We start from the raw sequence: 12,203 nt of genomic DNA, 5'->3' as shown, positions 1-12,203 counted from the left end.
GACGACCGTGATCCCGCGGAACCATTCTTTAAAAAAATATATCTTATTCATAAAGCATTTTTGAATGATACGTAATACTAACTACATAATATAAAGACCTCTTTAACCATTTTGAATCATATTTTTATTTGTTATCTTGGCACAGATAATATAAAACATATATAACAAAGAGACATTTTTTACGAAAGAAGTCCCAGGCTGGGCATCGTTCATTATTTTGACAGATCGGCCATATTGTAGAAAATAGCCCTGAATTGCCCCTATATTCTTCTAATATGAACTGTATTTGTACTTCATAGGAAATTTGGGCTCTTTTGAAAAGAAGGATTTGGTGGACGTTCCATGTACCCGGACAAAGCGGTTCGGATCGACATTCTTCATTCGAACTTCGAGGGATTGGAACATGCTTCCCTATCATACAATAAAAAAAAATTATTATAATACTTAACGAAAGTGTGTATATAATTCACAATCCACATAAAGTGGTTTAAGAAGGCTATTGAGTAGGGTACTACCGACATCCACACTCAACCGGATCAATAAATGGGTATTTTGATAACCGTATTCATACCTGTTTACCCCAACTCGTGGGGAATTTGACTTAAATAATACTGGCAACATTATTTTAGGCGCTGACAGCTGCACCGCCGCGCTACTCTCACGTAAGCTCACGTACGTCACGCATAGACGTCACGTACCTTTTGCTTCTGAATTCTGACAGTTGGTCTGTGGTCAAATGTCAATGTTTGTTTTCAAAATAATTGAAAATATGGATTTTAAATTAAACAATCGTTTAAATGAAATAAAAAAGTGACTATATAGGGCGTTACTGAATTAATTTTTTTTGCTGTTGGATAAGATTAATAGGGCCTATGTCATAATAACTAAGGTTACTAGTTGCTCTTCTTCGACTGCTCGATTTAAATTATTTAAAACTAGTTAAGTAATTCCTATTTGTTCATCCAAGTTACCCTCTTTATGTGTGCTAAATTTCAATATAATTGGTTCAGTAGTTTTTGAGTGAAAGAGTAACAAGCATACACACCTGCACATACACATACATCCATCCTCACGAACCAGTATTGAAAGTCGTTAGCTGACTTAAGGATAGCCCAAAAGCTCCTTACTGTAAATCTTCATTCATATTAGTTTCGATTTTCATTTTAGTCATCTTCTTATATATATAAATGAATCACAAAATGTGTTGGTAAGCGCATAACTCGAGAACACCTGAACCGATTTCGATAATTCTTTTTTTATTATATTCCTTGAAGTACGAGGATGGTTCTTATGTAGAGAAAACGTAAACATGTACCACGGGCGAAGCCGGGGCGGACCGCTAGTTACTAATATTTATAAGCGGTCCGCCCCGGCTTCGCCCGTGGTACATATTTCGCAATAAAAAGTAGCCTATGTCCTTTCTCGAGTATCAAAATATCTCCATACCAAATTTCATGCAAATTGGTTCAGTAGTTTATGCGTGATTGATTAACAGACAAACAGACAGAGTTACTTTCGCATTTATAATATTAGTATGGATTTTTTTATATTTTGGTCATTTCATGTTACTTATTTACCTATGACATAAAAATAGTGCTTGTCAAATTTGAATGCGAATATATGTCTTATAATGCATGATTCATGATTGTCTTCAATATTTTTAACTGTCTTCTAAACTTCTTTTCCATAATTTTTTACTTCCAGGATCAAGATTGAGCGATAAGTATGTGGCTCACCTGATCACAACCTCTTATAAACATCTGAAGTCCAGAAGTGCTGCTGGTATCACTCTATGGGAGATACAAATTCTTCTAGAGGAATACCAGAGGTAAATAGCACATAAACTAGACATTGAATAATTTTAAAATATTATCATCTACTTTGCCTTTTGATTATGAAAAACAACAAACATTTAAAATTCTATTGATAGTATACCTACTTTATTTGACATTTTTAAAATCAGCTTTTATTTAATGATTCTTTGTACGTCATGTATTTCCAAACCTATTTGTACTTTGAATCACATGGGTTATTTATTTTTAAGGATTACAGGGAAAAGATCTCGACATTTTTGGATTTGGTAAATGATACATTTCAATCGACTATTTTATTCAATTTGCATAAATATTATTTTCAGCATAGAAACATGATACTTGAAATTGTGAAAATCACTTGATTATGAATCAGGGAAATTAAAAGAGAATGGGACATTTATGTTAGAGCTATGTGAAGAGTGGTATACAGAGGAGGCAAAATAACATATTATGTAAAATAGCATATTATGTAAGTATGTATATTGTATATCCTTATGTTTTTAAGAATATTGTTAACTAATAAGTATGCTCCAATATACCTATTAAATATAAATTTATATTGCTACATGTGCAGAAGAACTGCTTGTTCAATGTTTGCTTACTAAAAACAGAAATATAATATTATGATCTGAACTAAATGAAATGATTCTGAGCCAAGTTAACTTAAAAAATAATTGAACATTGACATTTATTTATCTATATTTCATTACAGATTTATTGGTGACATCAAAGATTCAATGGTATAGCTGGTGTGAAAATTAGTTATTTAATTGGGTTTCATTGAATTAGGTAAGGTTTAGATAAAATGTGATTTTTAAATACATATTATGTCATACACAAACAAACTAGCCTAAGAAATTATATAAACTATTTGTTTTAAAATATATTATGTATTTCCTATTTTCAAATTGTATAAAGACAGAAACTTATAAAAATCAGTTTGGTTTATTTCATAGGAGACAATGTGAAATTTTTCCTATAAGAGAAATATTTCTCCGGTAAACTTATTGATATTTGCTTTCCTCTATATTGTCTTGCATTGTTTTGTGAATTGTACAAACTAGAAAGTTATATTGTTTATAGTAGTCTTTATAAGTTGTTAAGTTATGTGACTTGTTGACAGTTTGTTTGCTTTGCCATTGAATGGTCAATAAAAGAAATCAACCAAATTTTCTTTTATTTTGTTAAGTTAACATTTTTATACCTTGTGATTGTTTTTATTCCTCAATGAATGTACATATCATTTAGTAAACTGGAGGAAGAGGATTTGTAAATTTTATATTTATAGGCCGCATATATTCTATATGAAATTATTAGTATAATTTATCAGTTTTCAGTCGCCAACTTTATTGTTAATTTCAATACTTATACTAAATTACTATGTACAATACATTTTTAAGTAAATATATTATGTATGCAATATATATCAATTTCCTCTGGAAGGTTGATAAAAAAAAAGAATCATGTTAACAATCTTTATTAGAGTTTACACAACAAAACAAAATTTACAAAATGCATAACATTGGACCACACCTACATGAATATTGTGCGGTTAATAAATAATTTAATGTCATTACAACTAGTTAACATTAGTTTTCTTTTACCATTATACAAAGATTGCAAAATATTATAAAATTATAACAATATTTAAATTCTCGAAAATTTCGAACAATGTACTTAATCGTTTTGTCGCGAAAGCGATTGCTATTACAGTATTGTTCGCTTAGCCGATAGTAAATTTCGTTTTGAAAGGAGTACAACGACGACAATCACAGGTGTAATTACCATTTGATGAACACAATATAAATTTAATACGATTACTTACACATGACAAACTATTGAAAGTTCATACATTATTTCGTTTTCTCGTACAATATTCAAATCATACAGCTGCCTTGAGTTTACATTTAATAACTATTGTATCGTGAAGGAAACGTTAAGGAAAGTGGGAACGGTGCAACTAAAGTGTGCGCCGTCAAATTTCCCATATTCAAACAATCCTGATCGATTTTAACGAAAAGCACGACTCACTAGCTCAGTACACAACCATTCTTACATCAAAATTCAAAGAATAAATAAACGACAGTTACTTAGATATATCTACAATTTTATTAAACTACTGATTAAGTCATACTGGAAAGTTTGGTTTTGCTGAAATGCTTCTTTACTTTTTTGTTTTATAATTTGAAAATAACCAATCTTTACATAAAATCCAGGGTGACAAAAATATAACATTTACTGTGGTATATCGGGAGGATTGAAAAATTCCCAATGATGATGGTGTACCGTTCTACTATCGCTTAAACCGAACATGATTAAGCCAGCAACCAGTACTAGACAAATTACCATTGCCATTTGAACATCTCTCTTGTCTTGTACGCCACTCACGTAAGTCATGAAGGAGTTAAATACATTCCGTACTGCTCTACTTATTGAATTGTGACAGACTCGAATGAATTGAGCGCCGGCCTCTTTTATGGTTGGTTCAGGGGTTCTGACCGGGACAGGCATTCGCCGAGGCGAAGGCCGTGGTCTTGCGTCGTCTGAACTGGATTCGCTGTGGGCCGCAGCTGGCTTTCGCTTCGCTCTACGAACTGGCGGCGCCGGTGTTGAATGATGAGGTTCCTGTAGTTCAGTAAAAGAAGGCTCTCTAACCCTTGGGGGGAAGTAAAGAGTCGGCGGTGGTGCGGCAATATCTTGCAAGTACGAATATAGAAGTGGCGTTAAGTCAGGTGGAGGAGGTCTTTGGGGTGGAATGCTTTCTTCTACTATTGGTGTGGGGCTATGGATCGGGGGGGCTTGTTGAGATAAAGGTTCACTGTGGTCAACAGCCATTTTTATTTCCTCTTTTATCTCAGTTTGTGAAGTGTCAGTTTGTGTCTCTTCTTCTTTATTATCTGGTTTTGGCAATGTCGGAACCACTGGTGGCTGTGGTTCGGCTGGAGACTGCGGCGCACTTACCGTAGATATTTCAGCAAATTTCTTTGCAATTTCGTCAATAACTGACTGGGAAAACTCTATTCCACTTACTGAAATATGACCTGATTTTGAATCTAATTCATTAACATGCAATGTCATACCTTCTATATCAGAAACAAGTATTTTACTTGCTTGCAATTCTGAAACGTTCAATCTTCCAACATCTAAATCTCTAACTTGTAATCGTTGCGTAACTAAGTTATCCAACTGAATATCTCTACCGACGTCTGATACCCGTTCAAGAGCACGATCTGTCGTTGGAATTTCTTTAGCCGCTTGAGAGGCTATCGTTGCTGGACCTCTAGATTTAGGTAAGGGTGGTACTTCAGGTATCTGTTCTTCATCGACATCTATGGGCTGCACTGTTAAAGACGCTTCTGTCAATATCTCATCGCGTTCATTTATTCTTGTCGGACTGGAAACGCGCTTTTCGACTAAAATCACAGTAGGTGAGGTGCGGCCAATACCAATACTTGGCTTTGATAAATCGGTTATTTTTGGATCTGATAGTCTTAACGATTTTTCTGATCTCGAAGTGGGTCTAGTTCCATGACCATCAGCCGCTTTATCAGAGCTTTTATCCACTATAGAGTCTTCATTAACAAGATCTCTCAATGAACTTGACATGGATATGTTTAAATTTTCATCTAGATCAAAATCTACATCTTCAGGTAAAGGATCAGTTTGAGTAGAAACCTCAATTTCTACTACATTATTAGACTGAAATTCACTTGACACATAGGGAGATGACGTTTTTAATAAAGTGGATGTCTGCATTTCCTGACTTTCGTCGGTGTCGTCCATAGATTTTTTCTTTTTCTTGGGATCCCTTGGTGGTCGAGGCGGTGGTGGTAGTGGCCTGTCCTTCATTTTACTCAAAATCTCACCAGACTTTAGATCTTTGTGGGCGTCTTCAGGCTGTGGTTCATCAATCTCAACGTATTGAGTAAAATCGCCACTAATTGATCTTTTGGCGAAACTATCTAAAGTCATAAGACTAGCTGAAGATTTTTTCCTAGGAGGGCGATCTGGCGCAACTTTTTTACCTCCACCAACTGTGTAATACTTACGTTCTGAACTGTTACTCTTACGGCGTCTGACAGGTGGTGTTTTACTCTTTGATCTCCTTGCAGATTTTGTTGGCGAACTTATACCTTTATCCACAGTTGCGTATCCAGGACTTTCGTGACGACTTTGTCTTTCGATAGAGATGTCGTCTGCTGGAGGAAGGTTTGTGTCAAGGGTGAGTGACTCGGCGCCTCGTGATGTACGGTCATCATCGTACAATGATGGTTCACGTGAGCTTCTGGATCGAGTTCTACGGGGTGGCGCTGGGCTCGGATCAGTGGTCGTTTCAGCTAGAGGAACTGTGTATTCGTGTTCAGTTCGATAAACGATTATCTGAAAGCGATAAACGCATGTATTATTTCCATTTCCATCGTATAGTGTTGTATTAGGAATCACAAAGAATAGAAGTAATCATTTCGTAATAAATAAATTATTGTATCAGATTTTGTATAAAAAAGATTAAAATATAAACTGGGAAAATTAATTTGTTTCCGAATTATTTTTAATGTCAACCTATACTAATATTATAAAGCTGAAGAGTTTGTTTGTTTGAACGCGCTAATCTCAGGACTACTGGTCCGATTTGAAAAATTATTTCGCTGTTAAACAGCCCATTTATCGAGGAAAGCTATAGGTTATATTATAATATCATCACGCTAAGACCAACAGGGGCGGAGCACTGCAGGTAAAACCGCGGGGCTTAGTGAGATAATAGTTAATACGAAGCCATTCTTATTGAACTAGGTCAACAATCGGTTACAGCTTGGCATCCAAAAATATATTTCGCATTACATCCAAATGTATATGAATTCGCTGGATATTTGCCAGATAACATTCGGTTGAAATTATTTCATTTTCGTCATTATGCTTCAGATCAATGTTACTGGAAGTTTATTTTTTCGCTTAATTTATTGGCAGTTATATAAATCTATTTTAGGTCTATTAGTAGGTAATCGATTATAAAGATATCCTACAGAATTTTTACATAAGTAAAAAAATTATATGTTTTATTATACTTGACTTTATGTTATATTATCATAAACAATTAATATTAGAATAAAAATTAATAAAAAATATATAAAATTGTTATTTTTAAAATGATCATTTCATTAAAATGATTATTTTGGTAATTAATGTAAATCGTATAGTTTGGTTTTAATGGTAAAAAAAAAGATTTTAACAACATAGACAAATAGAAATTTTGAGTTATACAACGCGTTTATGTAATGAATTAGGAACGATAAACATTGCTGCACAAGTGAAAAATAACTGTCTTACCACAAAAAACTTCTGACATGGTTTAACTTTAAGCGCGGGTTCTCTTTAATCAGGTTTTGTCGTATTTCACATATACAACGATTAAATTGACAGATCCTTGGTTTAAAGTTAGACTGTGTTTAAATTGTTTTGTAGTAAGACGATGTTTATTAGTTACTTTTGTTTTAATAATGAAATATTACTTACGTCTTCACTGTGTTCGTCTAATTTTCCAGATTCATTTATCCTTTTAAAATCAGACAAAGAGGAGTGCTGTTGGTCTTGTTTGCCAAACTTCTTTTTTCTTTTTGGTGGCATTGGAAGGGTTTGTGCCTGAATAGGATGTTCAGGATATTCTATAAGGTCATCATTTGCATATTCATGTATTGAACGTAAATCAGTTGAGGGATATTGTATGAATTCGTGACTTTCCTTTAAGCCGTCATCCATCATCTCTTCATTTGTCTCTTGATTGTCCAGTTGGTCTTCGGACATTCCTAAATCTACTTCACTAAATTGCATACTTGCTGTCACACTGTCATCTATGTATTTGATTGATTCAGTTTCTTTTTTCTTTCTTTTAGCTCTAGAAGGTCTAACAGGAGGGAACGTATAATAGCCATCGTCTCTTTCATTGATATCTTCTGTTGAATATTTCATATTTTCATTATCATCGATCAGATCGTTATCAATGTCTATATCATTAGCATACATATGTTCGTCACCTTTAGAGTCGTTTCCCATAGTAACAAGAACATTTTTAGGAGTTTGAAATGCCTGTCGTATTTCGTCGCTTAAGTACTCTCTTACTTGTATATTTTCCCGAGATATTCCTCTCGGTCGAACAAAAAATTCGTCATTGTTTATTTCGTTAATGTGCGTGTATTCTTGGTTTGTAGGCGATAGGGCAGACATAGAAGGTGAATTCGACGATGCTTTAAAATCAGCATCTTCATCGAGATATTCTGGAACTTTATCGAAATCATAAGTTGCCTCAAATTGCTTTCCACCTTCTTCTCCACTACCAAAATTATCGTCCTGGTCAATGTTACCATATTCACGTGGCTGTTCAGAATCATTTGATTGGTAAGAGGATTCAGTGCCAGTCTTTTTTACCCGAGTAAAGGTGAATGTAGGTGGTGGTGTGTCGTCCCTATTTAAAGTGGGAGATGAAGAAGTTTTTGGTAATGGAGTTTTCTTCTTCTTAGAAAACAGCCTTGGATATGTTTTTGCTTCAAAATCAACTGTAGCTGTTGTAGCTGTATTTTGTAAATCAGAACTAGATTCGGTTATATAGTTTTCAATTTTTTGGTCCTTTTTCCTGCCAAGACTAGGAAAATTTATTTTAGGTCTTTCAGGCATTTTGAATTTTGGGAAATCTGGAACATTAAATTTGGGTCTTTCTGGTAGTGAAAATTTTCTTCGGTCTCCCAATGATAATTTTTCGCGTATATTGAAATTTTTCATTCGTGGTCTATCCGGTAAACTAAATTTACTTTTATCAGGCATTGAAAATTTGGGTCGCTCAGGCATTTTAAATTTAGGTCTATCCGGCATTTTGAAGTTATTTATTTTTGTTTTTAATTTTCCCGCTTGCGTTTTAATTTTTCCCGTGCCTTCTTTAAAACGTTGTTGTAATTTACTATCCACTCTTTCTCCATTTCTAGTTCGACTGTCTCGTTTTAACGGTAAATTTTCTAATGCGGATGAATCGACTTGGCTTGTGCTAACTTCGCACTCCGTCCTTGATACCGTTGAAGGTGTATTTACAAAAAATCTATCTTCGATGTCTTTTTGTAAGGCCTCTGCGCTTAGGACATTTTCATTATCAGTTTTCTCTTCAATATAATTTTCTTTTTCGTCTATAGGTTCTTCTTCATCAGATGTATGTTGTAAATATTTTCTTTCCAACGATGTGGTACTCGATAATTCGTCATCTGTTTTTACCATTGTGGGTTTTTCGTTTACGCTTGGTGCCGTGTAAATAATGTTTGGAGGTGGCTTTTCGATGATTTCATATTCGTGATCACTGAAAATAAGTGGAAAATTTATTAATATTGTATTATATCTTGTAATTGTCTGTTACTAATTTTCTTTATCATACACATTGAATACATTATTCGCTATTATTTTCATTATAACAATCGCTTTGCTTTCAAAGTTTTTAAACAGTCGCATAAATTAAAAAAATCCCGTCGTGTTAAAGAGAATTATATTTAAACCGCACGCACACAAACACGCCCCGCGTATCATAATTAGGACACCCGCCGACGCTCGTTTTAGACGCAGCAGTCACCGGGCAAAAAGCTTTCAAGTGTTTCAAATTTATTTTGCAAGTCGTAATTCCCGCCATAAAATATGAAAAGCATCTTAATATTAACGTAGGTGTGCTTACCTTAGATTTGAAATAATATTACTAGCTCGCGACGTTGGTCTAGTGCCCACTGGATTTACGCGCTCTGGTAAAAGTGAAACCGATTGAAAAAATTGGCAAGCGCAACGGACTTCCGGTGTATATAACTGAACACTGCCTTCTCGCGTTGGTCTCACCGGTTTTTTTAGAGGGGTACCACCTTCTGATGTCCATCGACGCAAAGTACTCATAACTATAGTATTAGGATATAGGTTTTATACCCCACCCATAATTCAGATTTGAATTCTTTCTATAAAAATTACTTCAGTCCGCCATATCGCCCCAAATAATACATATTTATATAGCGTGTTTGTGAATGCAGGGGTGTAAAGGAACTAATCACGGCGTAAAAGCAACTGAGAGCACTGATCGCTGATGACAATTTAAAGAGCTTACCTACTGTGCAGGAAGACATTTCGGACGGAGCTATATTTAACAGACCAAGAAGCTAGCGCGTTCGTTTTGCATGTGTTTTAAATGTTATGTCACAATTGTGTTACACATAATTATAGAGCAAAGAGTAGTATAATATTCGCATAGGTATGAGCGTAACCGAAATGTTTATTAAATATTTACCTGCTCGGTTTAGACCAATCGTTGTCTTGAAAGTCGTCTTTCCGTTTACGTTCTATTTCCCTTGGGCTAGGGCTTGGGGAGGCTTCTATTGGTATTGTACTAGACTGTTCCATATTGTTTGCTGATTCATCGTCAGTAATTTCGGTTATGGTGATATTATATGAATTGTCATTTGGACGATTCACCTTACTTTCATTTTGTGTTTCTTCTTCGACTCTGGGTTCACCTGTGTCACTACCGCCATCTGAAACTGCATCACAGTCTAAATCCATTTTTTTATGCAATTTTTCCATAATGTGTTCTTCGTTTTTGAGTGATGAAGTATCTTCAGCTACTAAGCTTGGATCACAGGATGCATTCGATTTCTTTTCTCCATAAGAATCATCTTTTTTGTTCTCTTCTATAACATTGTGTTGAGTGTCGGGACTAGTAAACACAGTATTTTCAGTATCCTGCCCTTTTGATTCGTCTATATCCTCATAAATGTGTTCTTTTTTCTTCCTAGGTGGTGGTGTATCCGTGCTTATAGTTTTACTTACTTCATCAGAATCTCCTAATTTAATTGCACTAAATTTTTGCCGACGTACTGCGCCTGGTGAATTTTTTAATTGACGTATTTCTTGAATATCATCATTTTTCTTTCGTTTTGACGAAGGTGATTTTTCATTTTCACTTTTTTCTAACTTGTGCAATGTTCTATCTGCTAGATGTTTTATTTTGTTTACCAAGGGATGACAACATTTAGTTTTCTCACGTGTTTCACTCATGCCTATATATTGTTGTTCTGGGGCACGTCGCTTAAGGATACTTTTCGGCGAAATATTTTTCGGTACTTCTACAGGCGTCACTAAATGTACAGGAGGAGGTGGGGGTGCCGTTTGATTCAAAACATCTTCTTCTGAATCTAACGATATTTCTTTAGAAAAATTTGGTATGTGTACTCCTTCATCTTTTCCTTCTTCATCATGTTTTCTACTACTTCCGGGGGATGAATCAAGATTAAGAATCTTTTGCATGTCGTGGTCTACAGGAGAATGAGTACGAGATTTGGAGAACTCGCGAGACATGCTTCTTCTCGGCGTGGTCGATCGGATTATATCTTCCGCTGTTATTTCACCTTCGAGAGGGACCTTCAGTAGATGAGTCCAGGGATAACCTCCGGCCTCACGAGCTCTTCGCAGATCCTCCCATTGATATGTTTTTATCGGCAACGGTGGTGCATTTCTTTCTTCATCTGGTGACAATTCAGATTCCATATGTTTTATCAAACTATATATATGTTAAATAAGTTTAGTTTCATTTGTGGATTGGATAACGTCCACAGTCTCCTTTAAATTTTATTATTTAATAATATCCTTTTTTCACACGGACCCAGCGAAGCTATCACTGCCTAACCAACAACACGACATTTCGTTTCAATGAGAGTATCTGCTACTAAAACATATTATTGTGCTTGCGTGGGTTTGTGTGAAAATAGGTATGAATAACTTGTATATCACCGTTGAAGAGATATTTTTGACCAGTATCACGGATTTACCTTGAAGAGTTCGTACGGTAATAATCGCGTCTTCACCTTACCATAGCATACAATTATTGTTTGTTAATAACACTTCACTTTTTATATAAATGCGATTTGTGATCGGTATAATACCTGCGTTCAACTGGCAAACTCATCTGCGACCGAGCAAGCGATCTAAATATAAAATTGAGCGTGAATTTATTTTCGGTGGGCATTTCGCGTCATCACTAGACATAAGGCGGTCAATGTTTTTTATTGAAAGCTGAGAAATTCTAAGGCGAAAATCAAAAGTTCTATTTTGTTATAATTAACCGGTTATCAATCATCGGAATAAAATTGATCAGAGATGTCACGACTCACCTCTCTTGAATGCCGTCCAACTGCCTATTTGCTGAGCGCGGCTACCGTGACAAAAGCGTGATATTGTAATTTGCGATCCTTGGCCGTGTGTAGGCAATTACTGCTATGTACTATAGGTATACTTTACTCCTTTTGACGTCATTTTTCTATTGACAATATAAAAAAATATGAAAGTTAAGTCCGAATGGAAGTAGTTTTAATTACTAAAAACTCAAAT

At 35.0% G+C, this 12,203-nt stretch overlaps 1 protein-coding gene and 1 long non-coding RNA gene across 2 annotated transcripts; one reads left to right on the top strand and one right to left on the bottom strand.

Moving 5' to 3' along the window:
* The first annotated feature begins 744 nt into the window (after positions 1–744).
* On the top strand, positions 745–2,213 carry LOC149911379 (uncharacterized). The gene is made up of 3 exons (XR_016458254.1): positions 745–889; positions 1,705–1,828; positions 2,138–2,213. It is a non-coding gene; the product is annotated as an uncharacterized LOC149911379 (long non-coding RNA).
* A 1,062-nt stretch (positions 2,214–3,275) lies between these two features.
* On the bottom strand, positions 3,276–11,712 carry LOC149911378 (uncharacterized). Its single transcript, XM_090105797.1, has 3 exons — positions 10,108–11,712; positions 7,326–9,147; positions 3,276–6,194 (listed from the first exon to the last, which is right to left on the bottom strand). The coding sequence occupies exons 1-3, from the start codon at positions 11,361–11,363 to the stop codon at positions 4,050–4,052; spliced, it is 5,223 nt and encodes a 1,740-aa protein (XP_089961923.1). The 5' UTR covers positions 11,364–11,712; the 3' UTR covers positions 3,276–4,049.
* Between the last annotated feature and the right edge of the window lie 491 nt (positions 11,713–12,203).

Source organism: Colias eurytheme, chromosome 1 (genome assembly GCF_061535395.1).
Source record: "Colias eurytheme isolate Ceu_HAF_F1 chromosome 1, ilColEury1 Martin Lab GWU primary, whole genome shotgun sequence".
NCBI lineage: Eukaryota > Metazoa > Arthropoda > Insecta > Lepidoptera > Pieridae > Colias > Colias eurytheme.
This window is presented reverse-complemented; position numbering and strand designations above follow the sequence as displayed.

Coding starts and splice junctions, on each gene's coding strand:
- LOC149911378 (XM_090105797.1), bottom strand. CDS start 11,363: ATGGAATCTGAATTGTCACCAGATGAAGAAAGAAATGCACCACCGTTG. Junction 9,148..10,107: donor GATTGGTCTAAACCGAGCAG/GTAAATATTTAA, acceptor ACTTATTTTCAG/TGATCACGAATATGAAATCA. Junction 6,195..7,325: donor TAGACGAACACAGTGAAGAC/GTAAGTAATATT, acceptor TATCGCTTTCAG/ATAATCGTTTATCGAACTGA.